The following is an 18,819-nucleotide window of genomic DNA, read 5'->3' on the forward strand; positions in this document are numbered from 1 at the left end:
TTAGAAGTCTACTTCCATTTTCCTTCAAAAGTATTTTTCTCATTTATTCTTCTTCCCATTTTCTTTGTTCTTTCCCCCTCCTCTATCCCTCCTTCAGTTCTGGATATCCGTGGCAGGCAGGTCAGTAGACTGAACACATGGGAGGCCATCCAGAAGGAGAATATACTGTCTGCCCAGAACAAATGAGAGCGAGAGAAAGACTCCGAGAGACTCAAACGCACCTCTGGCAAGTGAGACATCGCGCCATCTCTCACCCTCGTCCACTTATTGATGTCATCGACTAAATGCCAGATTAATTTAACAGCTTCAGTTAACAGCTCGGCTTGATCTGGCCTATGAATAGAATGGTGTAGATTAATTGTCTTCCTGTGTTAGGGATCGGGTCAATGACATTTTAAATTCATTTATCAAACTACACTTCCTAAATTGGAAAAATAATCTCCCTTTCTGAGGTTCTGCGAACTAACTAGTCCTCACTGTCACAGAGGTGTTTGTAAAGGCACGGACAATACATTGAGCAGTATGTGGCTGCCCAGTGGGCAAAACTGGTTGAATCAACGTTGTTTCCTCGCTCATTTTAACAAAAAAAGTAATGCGATGACGTTGAATCACCGTGGGAAACTAATTGGATTTGCAAAAAGTCATCAACGTCAGGGAATTTCTTTTTTCCCACCTAAATCCAATGACATGGTGAAATGTTTTGTTGATTTCAAGTTAAATTCACGTTAGTTGACAACTCAACCAAATTTAAACCAAAACTAGACGTTGAAATGACGTCTGTGCCCAGTGGCAGGTAAGTTCCTATCTATAGTCGAGGTTATTTGTCATGGCCTGATGAGGTGAACAAATCCTTCATTCATTCTGACAAACCACAAGTGAGTTACATTGAATAAAGGAATTATTTTGGTTTCAGGCATGAAGGATGAACTGCTGCCAAGGTGAGTCACAAACAGGGAGAAATTGAAATAGTGTAGATGTAAATAACGGATGACTTGGAGTTGTATGACTCAAGTTTGAACTTTTCCTTCGATCCCAAGCTGACAGCAAATGGCAGACATTCTGATAAACAGGGAAAATACAGAGCTTTCATACCTTAAGCTGTCTTTGGATAAGAAATGCTGTTATGGTACCAATATCAGTTGTGCAAGTAAGTACACTATATATACAAAAGTATGCGACACCACTTCAAATTCGTGGATTCGGCTATAAAAGCCACACCCGCTGCTGACAATTGATACAATTTAGCACACAGCTATGCAATCTCCATAGATAAACATTGTCAGTAGAATAGCCTTACTGACTTTCAACGTGGCATCGTCATAGGATGCCACCTTTCCAATAAGTCAGTTCATAAAATGTCTGCCCTGCTAGAGCTGCCCCATTCAACTGTATGTGCTGTTATTGTGAAGTGGAAATGTCTAGGAGCAACAACGGCTCAGCCGCGAAGTGGTAGGCCACACAAGCTTATAGAACGGGACCACCAGGTGCTGAAATGCGTAGTGCATAAAAATGTCTGTTCTCGGTTGCAACACTCACTACAGAGTTCAAAACTGCCTCTGGAAGCAACATCAGCACAATAACTGAAGCTTCATGAAATGGGTTTCCATGGTCGAGCAGCCACACACAAGCCTAAGATCACCATGCGCAATGCCAAGCGTCAGCTGAAGTGGTGTAAACCTCACCACTATTGGACTGGAGCATGATGAATCACGCTTCACCATCTGGCAGTCCGACGGACGCATCTAGGTTTGGCAGATGCCAGGTAATGCTACCTGCCCCAATCCATAGTGCCAACTGTAAACATTGGTGGAGGAGGAATAATGGTCTTTTGGCTGTTTTTCATGGTTCGGGCTAGGCCCGTTAGTTCCAGTGAAGGGAAATCTTAACGCTACATCATACAATGGCATTCTAGATGATTCTGTGCTTCCAACTTTGTGGCAACAGTTTGGGGAAGGCCATTTCCTGTTTCAGCATGGAAAAACCCCCGTGCACATGCAAGGTCCAGACAGAAATGGTTTGTCGAGATCGATGTGGAAGAACTTGACTGGCCTACACAGAGCCCTGAACTCAACTCAATCGAACACCTTTGGGATGAATTGGGACGCCGACAGGGTGCCAGGCCTAATCGTCCAACATCAGTGCCTAACATCACTAACGCTCTTGTGGCTGAATGGAAGCAAGTCCCTGCAGCAATGTTCCAACATCTAGTGGAAAGCCTTCCCAGAAGAGTGGAGGCTGTTAAGCAAAGGCGGGACCAACTCCATATTAATGCCCACGATTTTGGAATGAGATTTTCGAGAAGCATGTGCCCACATACTTTTGGTCATGTAGTGTATATGAAACCCAAATACGGTGGTGCATCTCAGGTTTATTACTTCTCACTCAGGCAGTTTGTGGACTGACTGGCACAACACAGGAGTTCAGGAGTTTAAATTTGAAATGTTGAAATATTCCTCCTGCAAAATAAAAATAGGCAAACTTTGATAACTGCATGGCATGGCCTGACCTTTACTAGTGGCTTTGTTCAGCTTGAATGTTCTTTTTCTCCCCATGTCTTTCTATCTTAAACCCCATATCCAACATATGTGCATGTTCCCCACTCCCCTTATCTCCCTCCTCTGTAGCTCCCCACCCCTCTGCCTTCTGCTTCTCGTCTGATTGATAATATCTCTATCCATGTGGAAAGTGTAATTAACTCTGAGCAGAGCTTGAGTAGATCATCAAATGGGGAGTATCGCGCTCTCAGTGAAAATAAAAATAAATCAAAAAATGAAGTAAGCTTTCTTTATGCGACATCATTTTGAGTGCGGAACCATCACACCTTGTTTGTCAGAGCTTGAATAGAGCCTAAATAGATGTGTTGCATGTGTTAGATTCCCAAAAAAATCTCATATGCTGCTTGCAAAATATTGATATTCAACATTACCAACAGATTATTTAAAATCAATTTCTATGCAAAAAAAGAAATATCAAGCACCATGGTAAACAAAAATAATAACAACAGCAGTCCCATGATGTAAGCCCTAATTAGGTCTTTCAAGATGATCTAGAATTGCTGCCTCACACTATGCATTCGCTTTGTAAAAATCTATAGGCCACTGTGTCAAGTTTTTTAAGCAGTGGCAAATTGTCTCTGTTTTCATGCAAGGCAGGGTGGAAATGCAGTCTCCACCGTAGGACCTCCGGCAATGTCTGTATAAAGCCGAAAAGATGCCCAGTGAACTCCGGATGAACCCAGGCCTGTCTCTGTCTCTGAGAGGGCACTGCACTGCAGCATAGACACTGGCTCATGTGTTGATACTGTACCTCCTGGGCAAAAATGGTTGTCATATTGTTTCTAGATTAATTCATCACAAAGTCATAAACACACACAGGTTTTCTCTGATTAACCCTGGTTTGAACAAAACATCCACAAAAAGGTTTCAAAATGTATAATCTATTTCACCATTAATCTAAATTGTATGCTCGACTGACATCTTTGCCCATGTGTGTTGGTGTATTCTCACCAAGATCTTTTGCTAACACATTTTAACACTGCCTATGCAATAACCTAAGGGAGAAAAATCTATACAGGTAACAAAGTTCCTTAATTACACATCCATCAACCTAATCAATGTGTAAATATTCTCAGGTCACCGTCTACTGGCAGATTGTTTTTTCTGGCAATACTCTACAAGTAAATCAAGTGCACACACAATTCACTGTATCAGCAGCATGAGCTAAATTAACTGCATAACATTTGTGTTTTGTAGGACGTTGTCATCCATAAATAATATGATTTTTAGATTCTGGGGTTGAACTCTAATATTATAAGACACTTGTATTAATGGAACAACAGGGCACCCAGAGGGAAGACGCAGACACAGCTCTTGATACAGACAGAGCAAATAGCTGGCAGGAGTTCCTGGAGAGTGCTGATACAAAATAGAACCTGACCAGCAACACAACATGGCTTTCAAGTGAATTTTCTCCCTCAGTCTGTCTACTAGTACTGCTCTGCTTGGAGGAGTCCTCTGGTGTCCTGACTGCTGTTATCACTGGGAGCTGAGAGGAGGACATTTCAGTGCACATTAAGTCTGTGTAGGAGAGATGTCAGAGTGAAATAGGATCTCCCCTTTACATTTCTAACACTACAACATAATGTAGGCGCTGATGCCTTTTTCCAAGCTCCCACCCCTTCCCACAAACCACAAGCACTGTATGACAGAGTATTATGCTTGTGGTCTGCACGATGGATCCTCTTTCAAAGCTATGAAGAAATGAGTATCTACACAAGAAGGCAAACACGACAGGACCCCCGCAGCAAAACCTTTTTTTAATCATTTCACATTAAAAACAGATACTGTACGCTGCATCACAAAATGAAAAAGCAGTCCTGCAATAACAATAGAAACCAAAAGAGAAGAAACAACCAGTGGCATTTTCACTGAGACTCAGTATGTGTCCCATAGTAGTTCACCTCTCTCCATGGACAGATCTATACAGTAGGTGAGAAGCAGGGGAGGACTGGGACCTGAAATTGGCTCTCGCATTTGTAATATACCGGCCCATTTTTTTCCTTGAGGCCCTCACACCGGTCCATATTTTTCCTCAAGGTCAGATAATGATAATCTTGCTAATTTTTTCCCCGTTAGACAGGCCCACTAGGCTAAAAATGAACCAGCCCATCTGGCATTTCGGGCAAATGCCAGATGGCAAGTCCGCCCCTGGAGATGGCTGAGGTCACTGCTAAAGGAGACATGATAAGCCATACATGAGAGATTAGATTACACACAGCAGGTCAACAACAGACAGGAAATCATAGTTCACAAAGCACTTGGAGTTCATTCCCACCTGTACTGTACATTATAACGATGACATAGTATAAGTTTTGTCACATACACCGGATAGGTGCAGTCAAATGTGTTGTTTTACAGGGTCAGCCATAGTAGTACGGCGCCCCTGGAGCAAATTAGGTTTAGCTGCCTGACTCAAGGGCACATCGATAGATTTTTCACCTTGTCGGCTTGGGTATTCAAACCAGCGACCTTTCGGTTAATGGCCCAACACGCTAACTGCTAGGCTACCTGCCGCCTGTCTGAATAATCATGGCTAATTGATATGCTACTCTGGGTGGATGTACTCGTCATATCATAGTGATGCAATACGGTCCCTTTTAGTGTGATGGCACTAGATGGGAGGGGTGTTAAAGAAACATAAAGTGCAAACCAAATCCTTTTTGAGATGGACTCAGACCAGTCAGCGTTTCATGTCAGGGCTTTGGATAGTCCTTTGTCACTTTTGAGAACAGAAAAACACCTGTGGATTTCACACCACCCATGGTTTGGTGATTTTGATTATTACTGGTTATTAAATGTGTTTGGTTGGGGCTATCGTCTATAAAAAAATATTGGGCTTAAAATCACCTCCAATTTGACAAACCTTGTGTCTTTCAGGCAGAGATGGACAATAGTCCCGGCAAAGTCGACAGGCTACCGTTTCTGCAAACGACAGGTTCACATGTTGGGCTTGATTATTTGAATCCGTTGTGTTAGTATTATCCTGCTCTGTTACAAAATTTGTATTTGCTTCAAATCAAAATGTCAACTGGTCATAAGTCGGTTCATGTAAGTCTTTCTTCAATAACATGTCCACTGTAGACAGGACAGAACACTGTCTCGTACCCGTTTTGTTGTTTCGTACCACAACACCAATATTAACACCACAATACAACACACCCTGTATCCTGAAATGAATCAGAAGATCATTTCCCCTCATCTGAATCTACATCAGTGCAATTATTATCGTCCAAACATTATTTCCATTAATAGAGCCTTGATTATCATGGAAATTCAATTTTCAATTCAATTCAATTTCTAGCTGGGCTATCTCCATGTAAGGGCCATGTCCATTATGTAAAATATGGTTGGGAGTCCGTCAGTTCTCACCAGACAACACACCCACATCATGCAGCTGAAATGAAACTAAACCCCCTCAGCATGTTCATTTATGAGCGACATTTGTACTCTGCTTGTATTCTGCCAGGTAAACAATGTCATACTCCACCTCTCTGGTTTTGGCTCAGCCTCAGTCATCAATGAGTGCTTTTACCCCACTGAGGCGCTGCCGCCAAGAGGCAAGCGTTTAATAATTTACATGAGTTTACACATAGGAATATGGCACCTGTTTAATATGTTGTTAAGAAGCAGCTCAGTACCTTGCCTTCCATCAGCGTACTAACCTTGTGGTAAATTGATAGGAGTGGAATCAATAGAACGGATGCATTAAACAACAAAATAAATAACCGAATGCAAAACAGTCATTTTGGAATTGATTCTTTAGAATGCTCATGTTTTCCCAATATGAATGCAAATACAGTCCCAACACCCCTTCCCGTAGATATACAACTTGCCGCCTAAGAAAACAGTGCATCAACAAAATGGAACTGCCTTAGATGGATGAGTCATATGAAATATGTTAATGTGAGCCATGTTCAATCTATACATTCTATTTCTATAGCTGGCCTCATCTCATAGGCCACAGAGAGAGACAGAGAGAGAGAGAGAGAATGACAGAGAGAGAGACAGGGCAAATGTACAGTAAAGCAACACTGCAGTCCAGCGTCAGCCAATCAGCATCACCAAAGAGAGAAACCGTCTCCGAGAGGAAGCAGCGCATGCAACTTGGACAGTTCACAGCAACTGTTATGGTACAATGTCTGGCAGTACTGACCGATGGGTGACTAGTGAATACACATGTCTAGGACAGAGATGAGTCCCTTCCCGTTAGGTTTACAGTGTAGTCTGTCTGTCTGTGAACTGGAGAAGACCTATGAGTCAGGTAGATGAGCACGTGAGGGGGAGGGGAGGCGGCTGTCCTCCTCCAGCAGTACAGTAACAGTAACAGTTCCAGTAACAGAGAGCACCAGTAAGTCCAGGTGACAGTTTCTTAATCCCCATTAGTGCTGCAGTGACAGTGTGGAGGGGAGGCCCAGTCCAGCCCAGTCTAGCCCAACCCAGCCACCCTCTCCTCTGACCAGCCACCCAGCCACCCATCCTCCCCACCAAAGTCACTATCATTCTGTCCTGGTAGCCTGTGGAAGAGGCTGCTGCTCACTGGCTCCCCGTGTGGTGGTGGCTCACAGTCGCCTTGCCTGGTGTGTGGAGCTGGGCTGGGGGCTCAGCAGGCGATCTCCTCCAGCGTGCCCAGGGTGGTCTGTAGGGGGACGCTCACCGTGTGGCTGATGGCCTCCGAGTGGTTCGCCACCGGGTCACAGGAACTCTGAGGTAGGGTGACACACACATATGCGTGTAGTACACTTATACACATGCACACGTCTACACTGCACCCCACTGCTGACTTGCCACTGAAGCTAAGCAGGGTTTGTCCTGGATGGGAGACCAGATGCTGCTGGAAGCAATGTTGGAGGGCCAGTAGGAGGCACTCTTTCCTCTGGTCTGAAAAAAGATCCCAATGTCCCAGGGCAGTGATTGGGGACATTACCCTGTGCAGAGTGCCATCTTTAAAATGCAATGTTAAAAAGGTGTCCTGACTCTCTGTGGTCACTAACGATCTTATGGCACTTATCGTAAGAGTAGGAGTGTTAACCCTGGTGTCCTGGCTACATACCCAATCTGGCCCTCATGCCATCATGGACACCTAATCATCCTCTCCCCTTTAACTATTCCCCAGGTCGATGCTGTATGTGAGAATGTGTTCTCATTCAACTTACCTGGTTAATTCAAATAAAAATACACTGAGTGACATTTTGACACGATCCAGTAGGAGAGATCTCATCTCCTTTCTTGTCAATAACTGAGAATGACATTGGGATAGCTGTCTGGCACAGAATAATATAAATCATATTGAGGTTTGGCTGGATGCTAAGCCATAAATACAGTATAAAACATATTCCAAACAGTGTGACAGTCCAGTTTGTCATCAGATTAACCTGATGACCTTACCACGTCCTCTCCGTGGCTCTCCTCCTCGTCATCTCGGCTCAGTAGGTCCAGCAACTTGTCCTTCACCACCTGACAACATATATATGTAACACACATTATCAGGTCATAAGGACATACACAGTATCACAAAATGATTCATGATGTGTGGTTTTTACATGCTGTGGTAACTTATGACCAATTTAGTTTAAGGTGAATTTTAACTGTTATAATTGGCACCATAAATAATACAGCAGGTGTAGACTTTAACGTGAAATGCTTGCTTACGAGCTCTTCCCAACGAGGCAGAGTTTAAAAATAACAATAAAAAGAAAACTAGTAACATAAGAGGAATAAAATACACAAGAATGGAGCTATGTACAGGGAGTACCAGAACCGGATCACTGTGGATCTATATACAGGGAGTACCAGAACCGGATCACTGTGGAGCTATATACAGGGAGTACCAGAACCGGATCACTGTGGAGCTATGTACAGGCAGTACCAGAACCGGATCACTGTGGAGCTATGTACAGAGAGTACCAGAACCGGATCACTGTGGAGCTATATACAGGGAGTACCAGAACCGGATCACTGTGGAGCTATATACAGGGAGTACCAGAACCGGATCATTGTGGAGCTATATACAGGGAGTACCAGAACCGGATCACTGTGCAGGGCTACCAGGTATTTGAGGTAGATATGTACATGAAGGCATGGTAAAGTGACTAGGCATCAGCATATGTAATAATATCTTGACTCAAGGCCAAACGTCACCGAGGCTGTTATTTTAGTGGCGGTCTTTAAAACCACAGCCAGAGCAGCAGCTCTCTCTGTCTGCGACAAAACACCCCGCACAGGCTCCCCATTAAAATATGAGAAAGGTTTGAAAAAAATTACTTTTCATGAGTATCTCTAAAGCCCAGAGGGCACAGAATGACTGGTTTGTCCTTGGCAGAGCTCCAAGCAGACCAAAGCAGTAGGAGAGAGAGACCAACAGCTGAGCTGACTTAATGAAAAGACTGATCACGCACCTCAATCACTCAGCCCAGACAGAGATATGACAAGGCTCTTTCGTCTCAACAATTTAAATGTGAATGTGAATATGTGTGTGTGTGATTGGCCTTGAGTCTGTAGAGAAATGTGTGTGTAACCTATTAGACTGGGGTCTCTGATATGAATTGTTATTCATTTTTTTGTCATTATTTCTTCCGCCAAACATAACTGTCTGTGAGAGTGTTTGATAATGCGTTTGTGAGAATGTGTGTGTCTTTGGAAGTTTCAACATGGTGTGTGTTCTATGTCTGACCTCATAGGCGTAGTCAAATAGCTCCAGGATGGTGAGGATACTGGCCCCGATGAACAGACCCATCTGGCCACCTATATCACCTGGAAGATCAACAATACACAGTTAGAGAGAGGAGAGAGACAGCTAGCAAGCACTGGAAACCCAAGAGCTGATCCCTGAAAAGAATCCCCTATGGCAGCTATTGAAAACACTAAACAACTCTATTATCCAAACACACAGGGAAATCAATCAAATTGTTACAGAAATGAAAACCTCCTATTTGACAAATTGGGAAAATGAAACAAAAATACTGAATAAACTAAATTGCTATTTGGCCCTCAAAACAGAATACAAAAACGCAGAACATCTCTACTCTGTCAGAGACACAAAACAGAGACAGATCCTGACCAAATACAGGCTCAGGGAACACCAACTGGCTATAGAAAAAGGGAGACACAAAAAGACATGGCTACCCAAAGAAGAGCGTCTATGTGGTCACTGCATTACAGGGGAGGTACAGACAGAGATGCACTTTTTCCTGAGAAATACTCCCAAATAAGATGATAATTTTCAAGAAAATATCTCAATCAATTCCCAACTTCTGTGCCTTTACTAATGACTATTCTGGGGGGGAGAAACCGCAAATATTACTGCCAATTACAGTATGTATATGATTGCCATAGCCTGACTTCCCATAACCATTAATTCCCTGAAGTATTTACATTGAATATAACTGACAGTAATATATAGTGTAACCATCATCCATGTACATGTTGTTCTTTATTTATTAGCCATTCTTTCTTTTCCTTTTTATAATCTTATTTTTTATTTAATGAAATGTATCTTAATTTGAATTTTAGAGAGAGAGAGAGAGAGGAGATGGAGAGCGAGAGCCAGAGCGAGAGCCAGAGCGAGAGGGGAAGAAGATAGGTAGGTAATAGCTAGATAGTTGACTATACCCAGTAAGCCTGCCACTTCGTAGGCTTTCTTCTGCTCAATGGTCTCATAGTTCAAGGCCTCAAAGAACACATCCAGGACTAGGATGTTATCCCTGAAAGAGAGACATCGATAAGATCAGATAACACTTCAATCATGTTCAAGAGAAGACAACACATTTATCTTGATATTGTCATCCTATTTAACTATCAATCAATGAACTGGTAAGTCATCAGTCATTCTTCAGGCCATCAGTCTAAATCCATCAGTTTTTTTAATTGTATTTTTTGAAAGTTTTATTAACCATTAGTCTTTTCAAAATGTGTTTATCTTTCTGTCAATGGGGAAATAGACATACAGGGCATACTATACCTACTATATCAATTGTTGTATTATCAATTGCCATAAGTAAGGGTACTTATTCTTCTACACTGAACCATATGTCCCATACAATGTCATTAGTAGAGTAGCATCTCAACTGATGACTGGATCCACTAGAGAATGCCTATTGTTATTATCATCAAAATCCCATTACATGATAACATGACGGATCTCTTCAATACCAGGCCCCAGTTCTCTTTCCCATTAGTCTGAGCGTCAAAGACATCTCAGTGTAATATCTTCACTTTCCACCCACACATTATTACTACATATAATATATGTGATACTGTAGGATGATGTATATTAGATTTTTCCTTCTAATGCATTCATCTGTTCCTCTGGAGCCTCCTATAGGCAGGTACTTACGTGATGTATTTCTCAGAGCGGTTGAACTTCTTTTCCAGGTAGCGTGCTGAGGTCTTACTGGGGATCTTGACCATGGACAGCTCCTTGTTGTAGCGTGTCATGTTGCATGGTGTCCTACAAATGCAGTTACTACTCTCCAGCATTGACAACTTGGCTACAGTGGAGAAGACAGGGAGACATGAAGGAGAGGATGAAGGGAGGGATGGAAGAGGGGTAATGGGTGAGGATGGGGGAGAGGGAGGGAAGAGGGGTAATGGGTGAGGATGGGGGAGAGGGAGGGAAGAGGGGTAATGGGTGAGGATGGGGGAGAGGGAGGGAAGGGGGTAATGGGTGAGGACGGAGAGAGAGTGGAGAGGGAGAGTTGACTTTAGTTTGAGGGCAACTGAGGGTACACACACAAACACATACCCATCTCAACAGCATTCCCTACAGCATATACCTCAGAATGGCCGTACGTCTTGATGCACTTAGCAGAAATGTCAGAGTCTATTTAACAGTATACATGTTTTACCTGGGACAGTGTACTAAAGACATAATGATGGGAGAAAATAAATGTTGATCCTTCTGCCTCCAGGATGATCTATTTGTAGATACTGAAGGGTGGTTAGTGTAATTGCTACTGCTATTTTTTTTATGGGGTAGATTTAATATTGCAGATAGATTGTAGCTTCCATCAATATAATTGTATTTATCATTTACAATCCCCCATATATTTGTTTTGTAAATGTGTACAGTACCAGTCAAAAGTTTGGACACACCTACTCATTCAAGGGTTTTTCTTTATTTTTTACATTGTAGAATAATAGTGAAGACAGCAAAACTATGAAATAACACATATGGAATCATGTATAAACCAAAAAAGTGTTAAACAAATTAAATTATGATTTTATATATTAGATTCTTCAAAGTAGCCACCCTTTGCCTTGATGACAGCTTTGCACACTCTTGGTATTCTCTCAACCACCTTCACCTGGAATGCTTTTCCATTTGCGCTTAGTAGGACTATCGTTTATTTTCAACAGGACAATGATTCCAAACACACCTCCAGGCAGCCTGGAGGTGTGTTTGGGGTCATTGTCCTGTTGAAAACAAATGATAGTGCTACGTCAGATGACCTGGCCTCCACAATCACCCGACCTCAACCCAATTGAGATGGTTTGGGATGAGTTGGACTGCAGAGTGAAGGAAAAGCTTCCAACAAGTGCTCAGCATATGTGGGAACTCCTTCAAGACTGTTGGAAAAGCATTCCTCATGAAGCTGGTTGAGAGAATGCCAAGAGTGTGCAAAGCTGTCATCAAGTTAAAGGGTGGCTACTTTGAAGAATCTCAAATATAAAATATATTTAGATTTGTTAAACACTTTTTTGGTTACTACATGATTCCATATGTGTTATTTCATAGTTTTGATGTCTTCACTATTATTCTATAATGTATAAAATATTAACAATAAAGAAAAACACTTGATTGAGTAGGTGTGTCCAAACTTTTAACTGGTACTGTACATACACACACACACATAAATGCATACATATAGCTTTAAAAATATATTTCCTTTATTATTTTCATCTAACACTAACACCCCCCCCCCCCATCGTCCTGGCCTTCCTCTACCCTCAACCTCTCCAAGGGAAGCACAGCCGAGAGCTGCCCAATGGCACGAGCCTACCAGATGAGCTAAACTACTTCTAAGCTTGCTTCGAGGCAAATTACACTGAAACATGCATGAGAGCACCAGCTGTTCTGGAAGACTGTGTGATCACGTTCTCCGCAGCCAATGTGAGTAAGAACTTTAAAAAAGTCAACATTCACAATGCTGCAGGGCCAGACGGATTACCAGGACGTGTATTGTGAGCATGCGCTGACCAACTGGCAAGAGTCTTCACTGACATTTTCAACCTCTCCCTGACCGAGTCTGTAATACCAACATGGTACAAGCAGACCACCATAGTCCCTGTGCCCAAGAACACTAAAGTAACCTGTCTGTAGCCATGAAGTGCTTTGAAAGGCAGGTCACGGCTCACATCAACACCATTATCCCAGAAACCCTAGACCCACTCCAATTTGCATACTGCCCCGACAGAACCACAGATGATGCAATCTCTATTGCACTCCAAACTGCCCTTTACCACCTGGACAAAAGGAACACCTGTGTGAGAATGCTATTCATTAACTACAGCTCAGGGTTCAACACCATAGTGCCCTCAAAGATCATCACTAAGCTAAGGACCCTGGGACTAAACACCTCCCTTTGCAACTGGAACCTGGACTTCCTGACGGGCCGCCCCCAGGTGGTAAGGGTAGGTAACAAAACATCCGCCACACTGATCCTCAACACAGGGGCCCCTCGGGGCTGTGTGCTCAGCCCCCTCCTGTACTCCCTGTTCACTCATGACTGCACGGCGAGGCACGACTCCAACACCATAATTAAGTTTGCAGATGACACAACAGTTGTAGGTCTGATCACCGACAATGACGAGACAGCCTATAGAGAGGAGGTCAGAGATCTGGCCGTGTAGGGCCAGGACAACAACCTCTCCCTCAATGTGATCAAGACAAAGGAGATAATTGTGGACTACAGGAAAAAGAGGACCGAGCACGCCACCATTCTCGTCAATGGGGCTGTAGTGGAGCAGGTTGAAAGCTTCAAGTTCCTTGGTGTCCACATCAACAAACTAACATGGTCCAAGCACACCAAGACAGTCGTGAAGAGGGCACGACAAAACCTCTGGAGACTTAAAAGATTTGGCATGGGTCCTCAGATCCTTAAAAGGTTCTACAGCTGCACCATCGAGAGCATCTTTACTGGTTGCATCGCTGCCTTGTATGGCAACTGCCCGGCCTCCGACCGCAAGGCACTACAGAGGGTAGTGAGTAGGGTCCAGCCATCCAGGACCTCTATACCAGGCTGTGTCAGAGGAAGACTCCAGCCACCCTAGTCATAGACTGTTCTCTCTGCTACCGCACGGCAAGCGGTACCGGAGCACCAAGTCTAGGTCCAAGAGGCTTCTAAACAGCTTCTACCCCCAAGCCATAAGACCTCTGAACATCTAATCAAATGGCTACCCAGACTATTTTCCCCGTTGCAACTCTCTTTTTATCATCTAGTCCTGTCCTTCCTCTACCCTCAACCTCTCCAAGGGAAGCACAGCCGAGAGCTGCCCAGTGGCACGAGCCTACCAGACGAGCTAAACTACTTCTATGCTTGCTTCGAGGCAAATGACACTGAAACATGCATGAGAGCACCAGCTGTTCTTGAAGACTGTGTGATCACGTTCTCCGCAGCCAATGTGACCCTATATACATTTTACAGACACAGCATATTTTACATTTGTTATCTTGTTGTTATTTGTCCCACCCTTCAGCTCCATTCAATCCCCCCATCTATCTCTTCACGCCATTTATATTGGATTTCCATTTGCCATATATTTTTCAACTGTGCTGTGATGCTTCACAAAAGTTCTGAACCTTTCTATTCTCATAGTTATTACCGATTGTAAATGAACTATTACCCTCAACAACTGTGGACACTGTAAATGCCCTCATGAAATACACAGGAATGTTTTATGAATTTTCCAGACATTTCTATCCATTCCTGGAAGTATAAAAATACTAGTCTAATCTGTCTGGTCCTATCCAAATCAATTTCCTCTGACAATAACCAGTCTCACTCACATTCTCAACACTTTCTAGCCTGCTGCTAGGTTCCCTTAATGCATAAAAATATCAAATCTGATCTCCCAACCCTAATCTCTCACTGTGACAATAGTATGGCAGTCTCCCCAGCTCGCCCTGGGCAGGACGGAGTCTCCCTTGGATTACTAATAGCCTTCAGGGCCAAGTGGTCACGTAATTGCAACAGGAAATTCAATATGGCACCTCAGTCCCTTTTCATTCTCATTCAAATAAGGGGTTATTGGATCCGGGTAGCAGTGTGCATTCATAACCCTGATTTACACACTCTCTCCCTCTTTCTATTTCTCTCTCTCCCCACATCACTATCTTACTCTCTTTCCTCTTCTTCCCTACCTCTCTCTCTATTGCCTTCGCTCTCTCTCCCTCTATCGTTCTGTCTTTCTCTCTCTATTTCTCTCTCTCTATCCACCGTCTCATCTCTGTCAAAAACAATTATTCTAACCAAATCGTCTGCTTTATTTCATATTTCCAAGCTTATTAAGAAACAGTGTTTTTAATGACTTAACACTCTCCATTACGCTGTCTTTGGCTGTGAACAGAATGTTATATTTAAGCTAGCAGTTGTTCAACCCGGAGACAAGCTAATCCTTTTTATTGTACGTTTGGTTTAAAACCATTATGTGAGATGAGAGGATCTTCTGTCATTCATCCTGCAATGAAACCGCATTTGTAAAACGATTACGCTAGTAACGTGATTGTATGATCACATTACTGTGGGCAATGCTATCTAAGTCGACATTTCACAGGACAACAAATGTCTGTGTTTTCCTCTGTGTGTATAATTAGGCACAGAGAAGATTTCTGTGTTCCTCTGTAATCTAGTCACAGGACCCTTCAGTGAGAACAGATGCTGCTCTCTTCCATTAAAACAGAAGCCACACTGTTTCTGTCTCCCAAACTTCCTGACTGACACATTGGTATAAAAAAAGAACAACTTCAAACTTTACTAAGTGAAAATGGTGCAGTGGGTATATCAAATTGGTTCACAGTCTAACTAGGAACTGATTTGCATAGAATTATTGGGTCTGTGTCTTCGGATGGAATAAGCACAGCCATTTCAAATTAAACCAATTCAGGAGGAGTGAGAGGGAGCGAGAGGGAGCTGGCCAGGTTGGACCAAGCACAAGGGGGTACTCTAGCTCTAGCTCTCCACAGTCTCCACAGGCTTCATATCCTCTTTATTTGAGACACATTGCCTAATTACAGTGGATGAGCCAGGGCCAAAGCGTAATAATTACCAGTGTTTGTGTGTGTCTGTCGCCCGGTAGGTAACAGAATGAGAGAACACCTCCCCTTAATGATATCAGCAGGGGAGTTAGACACCTCTACTACACAAAACACATAAACACTTTTCAATAAAGTTAATTTAGAGGAATAAACAAGGTCATGTCTCATCTGATTTTCATTTATCCCTCCAGTAAAGTATGAGTCTGTGGTAAAGGTAAAGGTATAAAAACAGCCTAATAAAAAATTTGACGAAGGAGAAAGTGAGAATAAAAAGTCAATATCCCAGTTTTACAGAAAATAACAGTTCAATATAGATGGGTTTAGGCACAAAATGAGATCCTACTGTATGTGAGTGATCCTACTGTATGTGAATGATCCTACTGTATGTGAATGATTTTACTGTATGTGAATGCATACAGCTCCCCCTCCTCTCAACACACACACAGATAAACACAGATTCCTTATTTGTAATATACACAGTACAGTATGAAAGTAAAATGAACCGAGGGAGGTTTCTAGACCTGGCTTTTCTAGAGGAAGAAAAACACAGCTGGGTAAATACTAATCCTAAATACCAGGGCCAACCAGCACAATGAGAGAACCTCTGTATTCTCTATGAATGATCAATAATACATGTGTAGCTAACTAATACAGAATGTGTCAAATCTTTTGGGAATTGATAAGACACTTGTGTTGACACAATGTACCAATGTACCTATACCTTCATGCTATCTTTATGTCCCCTAGCCCATGGAGAAACAGGAATGCTATGATGTCAAATCATTTCAAACCAAACTGCAACAACAAGAGGATGAGTGAGAGAGAGGAGGAGGGAGGTGTTGCACTCCCAGTAAGTATTCTATTAATACGAAGCACTGCAGCAACGCATAATATTTTACCACGAACACTACTCTTTTGTCCACTTGAGACTACGGGTTTCCTGGGGAAGTTGTGAAGCACCGGGGAAGCTGTGAAGTGCGCTGTACAGCCTGCACTCTAGCCTGTTGTGTGATTGTGTTTATGAGTCTGTTATTAAAGAATGTGAAACCATGTTGTGTATGTTAACTATTGCCTGATTCTGTTCATGAGTCTGTTATTATATATGTATGTTTCCCGCTTTTCATTAAATCATGCATGGCTATTGTATTTGTTCATATGGGCAGAATATTGTATAGCTGGGTTCCCCAACTGGCGGCTCATGGGCCAAATTTGGCCACCCAATTTTTTTAATGTATTTTTATTGTTGGACATTGTTGGATTTTAATTGAACAAATCTGTTCCAAAGTATTCCCATGCGTAATAGAGAGACACATCGTATACAAATGTAAGCAAGGTTTGAAATGTTTTAGTCAAACGTATTTGTTTGGGCATCTTGTGGTCAATTTGTAATCTACAAGTTATTTGTAATTATGTTCCGGCCCCCAAACCATCCGCTCAAGAAAATAATCTAGTTGATGATCCCTGTTGTATAGGCTATATTGCCTACAGAAATTGGTTCAGTTATAGCCTAAAATAATTGTGTTCATATGGGTAGAATATTGTTTATTAGGTACACCATCCCATTCACAAAATTGGTTCACTCCTGCAGACAGTGAGTCACGTCGTGTCAAGGATACTGGCTGGTGGCGTTGGTGTAAAGGTATGGGGAATGTTTTCCTGGCACACGTTAGGTCCCTTGATACCAATTGAGCAATGGTTCCATTCCCCGAAGAATGCAGGCTGTTCTGGAGGCAAAGGTGGGTCCGACCCGGTACTAGAAGGATGTGCCCTAATAAACTGACCACTAAGTGGATATCAATTCATTCATATGGTTATATAAAGGCTGAAGGCTAAAAACAGCCTATACTATATCTGGACCTATATCTAGTTTCTACAATCTATTTTCATTTTAAATCATGGTTTTTGGTTTTCTCTAGTTTTTACACCATCCACTAACACCAACCATTTACTATAAAACATTTATTTATCAACAAAAAAGCTTAGCAAAATAGAAAAAATTACGGGGCAAAAATAAGTAGGCCTACATTTTTTTTTCAAATAACCCCAAAAATACAAGAGTAGGCTACATGACAATGAAGCTCCATAAAAACAAGTTCACAAACAAATCATCCAAGAATGTGCTTAGTGTTCTGGTCTCATAAGGATTTTGGAGTCATTGAAAGGGTTGAACTTGAAGAAGTGTCCAAGTAGACTAGGTGCTCATTTCTCTCAGATGGATTTTGGAGTATTCACAACTGCTAATTGAAAGTGTAGGCAACGCGCTTCAGGTAAGACTCCATCCGTTGAGTTTTGGTGTAGGCTACTTCTCAACCAGCAACGTCCGATCCTTCTGTTGCTTATGGTAGTAGGGTCTTTGCCATGGCGGTGGAATGCCAGCAAGTTGCTGTTTCCTTCTCATTTCACCTCCTTGCTGCTGTCGTTGCAATGCCTCGATGAACTTCCAAATGGTGGGGTGGGTAGAGCCAAGATTCAACAAAAAGTTCAATGCCAGCTCTCCACTCCATTGTTGGTCTTTGCCAAGTCTTGCAGGACAGCATCGTAGCAGCACCAAAATTCAGAAGAAAAAAAAATAGATAGAAGCATATTAGTAACAATTTTATTGGCCTTGGGCATGATGTCATCAATAGTAAGAAAAATAATAATAAAGCCATTATTATGTTAAACAAGCCATACATATGGGAAACATTGGCTTTCTTCCAATGAGTCCGACTTTCTCCCCAACCCATGTTGCCTGAAAGTATGTCAGGGGGTCCTCCAGTTGATGTTCCGGGCGCTGAAAGAACCAGGTATCCAGACACTGTAACCTCATCATTCAGGGTTACGCGATGTCGGCATTTCAAAGTGTGATATTCGGTGCACGTTCCTGTCTGTAGGGGTAGCCTTCATGCAGCAGGATATTTTTTCCACGCACCCAGAGGATAAATTCGGGTTCCACTGTAGCTTTCTCTGACCTCCTCTAAGAATAACGAATGAGGAGGGTAGCGGTGCAAGATCTTTTTAAGCAGAATA

At 42.6% G+C, this 18,819-nt stretch overlaps 1 protein-coding gene and 1 pseudogene across 2 annotated transcripts in view; one reads left to right on the forward strand and one right to left on the reverse strand.

The window, feature by feature from the left end:
• Window positions 1–234, forward strand: part of LOC106606830 (transient receptor potential cation channel subfamily M member 4-like) — a 55,733-nt pseudogene extending 55,499 nt beyond the window's left edge.
• Window positions 235–4,296: 4,062 nt separating this feature from the next.
• Window positions 4,297–18,819, reverse strand: part of LOC106606842 (acid-sensing ion channel 2) — a 501,752-nt gene continuing 487,229 nt past the window's right edge. For both annotated transcript variants that reach the window (XM_045720107.1, XM_045720106.1), the window contains 5 exons: window positions 10,891–11,044; window positions 10,167–10,258; window positions 9,229–9,308; window positions 7,944–8,012; window positions 4,297–7,260 (listed from right to left, as the gene is read on the reverse strand). In XM_045720107.1, the coding sequence (XP_045576063.1) occupies window positions 7,159–7,260; window positions 7,944–8,012; window positions 9,229–9,308; window positions 10,167–10,258; window positions 10,891–11,044 (497 nt within the window). In that variant the 3' untranslated portion in view covers window positions 4,297–7,158. The remainder of the gene's footprint in view (window positions 7,261–7,943; window positions 8,013–9,228; window positions 9,309–10,166; window positions 10,259–10,890; window positions 11,045–18,819) is intronic.

The sequence above is a fragment of the Salmo salar genome, chromosome ssa06 (genome assembly GCF_905237065.1).
Source record: "Salmo salar chromosome ssa06, Ssal_v3.1, whole genome shotgun sequence".
NCBI lineage: Eukaryota > Metazoa > Chordata > Actinopteri > Salmoniformes > Salmonidae > Salmo > Salmo salar.